Raw genomic sequence first — 7,822 nt, forward strand, 5'->3', positions numbered from 1 at the left:
TTAAATTATAGATTAATTTAATCAAATGAGAATATCAAATTATTAGTCAATTTAAAGCTCACATTAATCGATTAATATTAAATTAAGTTTTCTTACTACTAACTTAATTTTGACATATTTATTAAAACTTTATTTAAAATTATTGACTATCAAGTATTACTATACTTGGTATTGTCGGTTATCTTCAGATCGGATTACTTGATTTTAAAACATTTTTGTTTTGATATTGAATCGTAGCCCAGTTATGAGGAAAAAATAATGAATGCGATGTATTTAAAATAATTACCATAGAAAAGTAAAAAGTTTTATAAGTTTTTAACTGTCCACATTGTAATGTTCTATTGTCTTGAAAATAGGATATGATCCTTTCTCACCAGTCTTATCTATGAATCCATCCAATAAACCATTCCAAATTTTCCCATACAAAGCACTGTACATTACGGCGAACTCATCCTGTTTGCTTATTAGACTGCCCCTATGAAACCATAGTTCTTTAGGAGATTTAGGCACATGGGAATATAAGGCAATTCTCTGAGGTGGTTTCTTCCATGCATATAAATATTCAACATCTAACGAATGTACTCTATTAGAAGCATCGGGTTGAATACTATGCATTAATTCGTATGCCAAACGACAAAACTGAAAACACATTTAATATGTAAATACATTTCTTAAGAAGACAAAAAAAATCATAAAATAAAAATATTTAAAAGTTATTATTTAATAACATAAAAGTAATTTTATTGATAATACTTAAAGCAATATGAATTAATAATTACCTTTATTTGTTAATTATTTTTCTACTTTTAATATCTCTACTTCTGAATGCAAAAGTGTTTTTAGATTACTGTATTTGAAAATATTTTGATAATTCTTCGTACATATTGATATACGGATAAAATATCAAAATATGTATCAGTCTTTTAAACTTGTATTATTATCAGTTGTTCAGTTTTGAAAGAATGTAATTTTATAAGAAATATAAGTAACAGATTTTTTTTTAACTCTTGCAATCCTTGAAGGAAGTATTATTTATTAAAATCTTATGAACTAGTTGTGATTTACAATTAAATGTTATAATATACAGTAGATTAAAATAACTTATTTTATTTTTCTTTACTTACCCCAGATGAAAAAGTACATATTAAAAAATCACAGTTTGCTAATAAGAATATATCTGTTAAAGATCCCCATACAGACGAATTCGTATAGCGACTTTTCATGTTATATGCTAAATCTGCATTTTCAGAAAAACTGAGGCAGGTAAATCGCTGATATCTAAGAATGAAAAAAAACCTGATTTTAAAAACAAAATGCATATTTCTTACTATTCTTATTTAAAGTATAAAGTAACTATGCAGTTGTATCATAAATATAACGCATCTACATGTATTAGGTAACTGTACCATATTTCTCCTACTTTAACTATTGTGCGATCCTGTGGTCAACAAGAAAACAAAACATATTCGAAAAGAAGCACCATCCATCGGGTCATGTACCGTAGGTAGGTGGATGTAGTAACGACAAGCGCATCGTGCTTTTATGGTATAAATTTAAAAACAGTAAAAAATAGCATGCGAAGAAAGTGGTGTCTACTTACGCCCAATAAAGTAGGCGATGTTAAGTGCACCAGATATTTGATCAGGTCAGATCGGAAGACCAATAAAAGCAGAACGCAATCAATACAATATAACAAAACGAAATTTATTGGACTGAAAAAATTAACAATACTTTGTACTGTATAAAGAACATTGTCTCCAGTCAGTATTGTAAACATTAATATGAGCACCAAGCAAGAACGTCTTGGGACATTCGATGAGTCGAAAGAAATGCCATTTACGCACGTTAAAGTTTATAATACTGTACTGTACTATATATAAATGTAGGAAAACGGAAGCAATTTTTAATAATTTTTAAAATTTAAAATATATGCTCTCCACCTCAAATTAGTAGCAACTTATCCCTGTATATTATACTTTCCGTTAGCAATAGAGTCGTGCCGGTTATCTATCTAACACCTTTCAGGGATAATTTTTAAATTGAAATCACGTGACTTCGGGTCAAAAATGGAAATGTGTATATAGTTAATCGGGCCTCCTGCTATTAATCTTTCCATATCTGGTCTCGTCTTTCATCTAATTCCGTTCTCGAGATTAAGGAAAGACAGGCAGACAGACATGGGATGACAGTGAGAATTTATAAGTCTAAAATTTTTTCAAACTGCAGCCCAATAAACCAATTTTGTAAGCATCAAGACAAAACGTACAAATGTATTTTATGAGTATTTCCGGCTGGTGGAATATTTCGCTGTCCAAAACGTGCGCTAACGGAATGTGGTTCACACTGGTGTCAATCATGTGGAATTCTACATGCGCTGTCACCTTTTTCCGTTTCAGAAACAGATTCGTCTCTTTCTTTCGTTCTTATGCAGCCTTTTACATATCGTATAGGCTGCGCTTGCGTCTTATTGTCGCAGAAGTCTTGCCACAGGAGTACGTTCGCAAGTTCGCCTACCGGCGATATTAATGACGCACAACGGTGGAATTCAAAACGACCGTTCCACCGGCTTTGACACTCAATATCGCCAATTTTCTTATGAATATATGTCACCGTAATACGTTGTAGGATGCTGCGTTTCTTCATCTTCCATATAAGACCCATTAGCTCAGGATCGAATATTCATGTTTTTTGTTTCCTAATCTGTTGTGTTATTCGATCATGATGTGCGTTTTACAAAATGTATCGCTATTTTTGATGTTGTTATGATACCTACTGATGATACCCGTCACAACCGAACGTATACTCCTTATGCCCTACCTCTCCCAAACGGAACTTTGCACTTTGTATAACCGTTCTAAGCGAAATTAGATACTTAGGCAAAATATAATAGAGTTACTTCAGGGATGAGCAGTCGGCAGAAAAATACACGACTCCCGNTTCCATTTTTCCACTCAGAACAGCAGATGATGTTTTTATTGCAATCTTTAAAAGTCATCTGGTAAACAAGAAAGTAGAATCAGCTGGTAAACATGTGTTCCATGGTTATGATCTCTTGCTTAAAAAAAATTCAATCTATAATTTTTGCATTTCAAATTAATAACATAATATAATAATATTATATTATGTTAAGAAGAACAAAAATTTTTTTTGTTTTGTTGTTTTATTTCTAACAGTGCAAAAAAACTCTATGGTTCAAAAATATAAGCATTAAATTTTACGATAATTTTAATGTTTTGGTAACATTCCTAATAGGTTAGAATATTCTGAAATTTTGGTGTTTTTTACATTGCATGAGCTGACAATGAGTTTTAACCTCAAATACTTTTCAAGCTATTTTCCAACAATTTCTCTAATTCAGGAATTAATGTTTGGTTGAGTTATGTATATTTGATTCTTCTTTACTTCACAACTGTGAGTGCACAGGTAGACACTGGACATCTTCAACATTACTCTTTATTCAGGAATATCTTACACACTGATATGCATTTTAGGCATATGCCCTTCTTCCATATAATTGATTCATTTTCAAATTTTTTTACATAATTGATAATGAATTTTTTTTAGTAATTACTTTAGTAGAAATTTATTTTACCTAAAGATATTTTTAAACATAATTTATAATGAAACGTAAATTCCTAATGACACTTCGTTGACAGTCGAAACATAGGACTGCATATAGTTAAGCATTTAATTCGTAATGACACTTTCAAGAAAACAAAGAAACTTACCCAACAATAGGAGAAGAAAACCCAATTAATTTCTCCTTAGTTTTAAGATAACTTTCAAATGCTGCATTTGGTCTTAATAAATATCTTATAAATTGTCCGTACCACCAAACTAGCGGTTGATCGAAAAGATGAATCAACTGTGGTTTAAGATCAAGCGGAAGACGTCCTAAATCGGAACGAGCTTTGTCATCTTTTAATAATAATTTAAAAATATTAGAAAATTACTTACATAATTTAAAATTAAAAATTATATAGATAAAATTTTCACTTGCCATTCTTTCCGGGCCATGGAGAGTTATATATATGAGATATGTTCATATTTTGGCAAGTACGAGTTAAAGACAAAAAAGCGCTTTCCCAACTTTTTATTTCGTAGTGCCAGTGGGATATATCCAAAACCATCATCATACCGCTATAATACGCTTTGATAAAACACCATAATACATCGTGTATTGAAGAAGCTAAGCCGTGAGGATTCGTCAAATTGCATAATAACACTTTCGAGATATTACATTGATCCGGATTCTGAACATAAGATAACCAATTTCTCAATATAAATAAGAAATAAAGATTTGTGAAATGTGGTAAACATTTACCTGCAATTTATCGATCCGGTTTTGAACAATTTCTCCTAATCTGAAAGCTTCCAATTCTCTATTCGAAGACCATCCTTCCATCTGCGACAAGCGATTCAGTTCATGCCATATAACTCTATTAAATCAAATTATTAAAAGAATAAATAAATTTTTCGAACAACTATTTATAAAGTTTATTAATAAAATAATTACCTATAATACTCCACTCCGCTTTCCTCTATATAATTTAAAAGTTTCCTTTCATTATCCTGAATATTTTGTAATTTTTGTAAATTAGTTAATTGCGAATGAATAAAGTACCACATGTTTCGTATTGTAAATACCAGATGACGCCACACGCTATACGTTTTGTTATAATAAAATTCGTCTAAACAAAAATTATAGATAAATTCTTGATAAATCATTTCTTTTATTTTATATTTTTATGGCATAACCTTACCTTTATCGCCATTATAATCACGAAATTCATTTTGNCACTCAATATCGCCAATTTTCTTATGAATATATGTCACCGTAATACGTTGTAGGATGCTGCGTTTCTTCATCTTCCATATAAGACCCATTAGCTCAGGATCGAAGATTCATGTTTTTTGTTTCCTAATCTGTTGTGTTATTCGATCATGATGTGCGTTTTACAAAATGTATCGCTATTTTTGATGTTGTTATGATACCTACTGATGATACCCGTCACAACCGAACGTATACTCCTTATGCCCTACCTCTCCCAAACGGAACTTTGCACTTTGTATAACCGTTCTAAGCGAAATTAGATACTTAGGCAAAATATAATAGAGTTACTTCAGGGATGAGCAGTCGGCAGAAAAATACACGACTCCCGACTTCCGACTCCGACTATCCATCCCTGGTTACCTTATGTCAAATAGAATAGTGTATAATTATTTTTCTGTGCACATATGTACAATATTACTTCGAATTGCACTCTGTAATAACAGATGGATCATCAGTAGCAATGAACACTTTTCGCTCCAGTCGAGGATTATCCAATTCCTGGCGCTTATAATAATCTTCCACGTGATACATATATTCGTACAGATCGTGGAATTTGGCTTCTTTACCTATCTTGTCTGTTCTTCTCACGTGAATTCTGAAAATATAAAGACTGTCATATTAACTATATAAAACCAAACAAGATGAGAAAATGCGCAATACTGCTAAGGCCTGACAATAATTGTTACTCCAAGATATCGGGTCCGGTCTAGCCATAACCGGATTATACTTTCAATTTATTTCAAGCAAACCTTAAATAAATTTTGATACGCTCTTAATTAAATTGGCGTTTGCATAAATAGCATTGCAAGCATTTTCTATAAATCATTAGAAATATAAGATTTGGCATCTTTCAAAGTCCCTAAAGTTAAATAAAATTCCTAGCAATATTCTAAACTAAATGGCATCAAACAGAAATGTGCCACTTTTGCAATTTGCAAATTTGTATTAGGCCTATATCTTTTTATAATATATATATATATATATATAATTACTATGTTAGAAATTTATTTTACCTAAAGATATTTTTAAACATAATTTATAATGAAACGTAAATTCCTAATGACACTTCGTTGACAGTCGAAACATAGGACTGCATATAGTTAAGCATTTAATTCGTAATGACACTTTCAAGAAAACAAAGAAACTTACCCAACAATAGGAGAAGAAAACCCAATTAATTTCTCCTTAGTTTTAAGATAACTTTCAAATGCTGCATTTGGTCTTAATAAATATCTTATAAATTGTCCGTACCACCAAACTAGCGGTTGATCGAAAAGATGAATCAACTGTGGTTTAAGATCAAGCGGAAGACGTCCTAAATCGGAACGAGCTTTGTCATCTTTTAATAATAATTTAAAAATATTAGAAAATTACTTACATAATTTAAAATTAAAAATTATATAGATAAAATTTTCACTTGCCATTCTTTCCGGGCCATGGAGAGTTATATATATGAGATATGTTCATATTTTGGCAAGTACGAGTTAAAGACAAAAAAGCGCTTTCCCAACTTTTTATTTCGTAGTGCCAGTGGGATATATCCAAAACCATCATCATACCGCTATAATACGCTTTGATAAAACACCATAATACATCGTGTATTGAAGAAGCTAAGCCGTGAGGATTCGTCAAATTGCATAATAACACTTTCGAGATATTACATTGATCCGGATTCTGAACATAAGATAACCAATTTCTCAATATAAATAAGAAATAAAGATTTGTGAAATGTGGTAAACATTTACCTGCAATTTATCGATCCGGTTTTGAACAATTTCTCCTAATCTGAAAGCTTCCAATTCTCTATTCGAAGACCATCCTTCCATCTGCGACAAGCGATTCAGTTCATGCCATATAACTCTATTAAATCAAATTATTAAAAGAATAAATAAATTTTTCGAACAACTATTTATAAAGTTTATTAATAAAATAATTACCTATAATACTCCACTCCGCTTTCCTCTATATAATTTAAAAGTTTCCTTTCATTATCCTGAATATTTTGTAATTTTTGTAAATTAGTTAATTGCGAATGAATAAAGTACCACATGTTTCGTATTGTAAATACCAGATGACGCCACACGCTATACGTTTTGTTATAATAAAATTCGTCTAAACAAAAATTATAGATAAATTCTTGATAAATCATTTCTTTTATTTTATATTTTTATGGCATAACCTTACCTTTATCGCCATTATAATCACGAAATTCATTTTGTCTGAAACGAAAATAAGAAGCGTAATAGGATATTAATTAATTTAATATTATGACGTGTATAATTAATCGATATAATAATAAATTCGTGCGCTAAAATTGTACGAAAAATGTCAAATTATCTTAATTTGTTTAAATGAATTTCCATTAAATATTTAGTTATCATATATAAAAGCTACCAGAATATTTTTAAAAGGATTTTTAGAAATATTCTGATGGAAAAATTAATCATCCAAGAAATATAAATCCAAATGTGTGGGTTCCGTCGCATAAAAATTAAAGGTTACAAGTACAGGACTAATAATACAGGTATCAATTGATTAAAGCGTTAATTAATCCCTCGATGTAATAGCGTATATGAAAATCGCGTTAATCAACTTCGGTATCTATATTAAGTAAAAACAGCTTGAAATGCCGCGCAAATTAAAACTTCTGCCGCGCATATAAAGGGATTGTTGAAACTAATTTCATGCGTTAATCAAATTTCATGTTAAGTAAAACTTTGTTGTACAGGGATGCCTCTATCTGTATCTTGTATCTTATACTTACAGAATGTTACTGACTATAAGTAACCTTGTGCGATGCAAATTGCTTGCAATTGCAGCTTGTAACTTGCTACAAAACTTTCTATTCAACATATTTGTTCTAAAACTTGTAATAACGACAAGAATTTTATGCAAATGGGCCTTGTGTAAATATTATATTTTGTTCATTACGTAGTTATATAGTTATATTTCTTTTATTATTAAGACGGACGATACACGTTAAAAGTT

General features: G+C 30.5%; 1 protein-coding gene across 1 annotated transcript; it reads right to left on the reverse strand.

Annotated features, from left to right (window-relative positions):
- Positions 1 to 315: 315 nt before the first annotated feature.
- Positions 316 to 6,884, reverse strand: LOC111636771 (alpha-(1,6)-fucosyltransferase-like). The gene is made up of 7 exons (XM_023382101.1): positions 6,772 to 6,884; positions 6,580 to 6,694; positions 6,256 to 6,508; positions 5,984 to 6,173; positions 5,253 to 5,429; positions 1,125 to 1,278; positions 316 to 639 (listed from the first exon to the last, which is right to left on the reverse strand). Exons 1-7 carry the CDS (start codon positions 6,882 to 6,884, stop codon positions 316 to 318), a joined length of 1,326 nt encoding a protein of 441 aa, XP_023237869.1.
- Between the last annotated feature and the right edge of the window lie 938 nt (positions 6,885 to 7,822).

This window comes from Centruroides sculpturatus, unplaced genomic scaffold, assembly GCF_000671375.1.
Source record: "Centruroides sculpturatus isolate CEXI.00-Female unplaced genomic scaffold, Cexi_2.0 scaffold630, whole genome shotgun sequence".
Classification (NCBI taxonomy): domain Eukaryota; kingdom Metazoa; phylum Arthropoda; class Arachnida; order Scorpiones; family Buthidae; genus Centruroides; species Centruroides sculpturatus.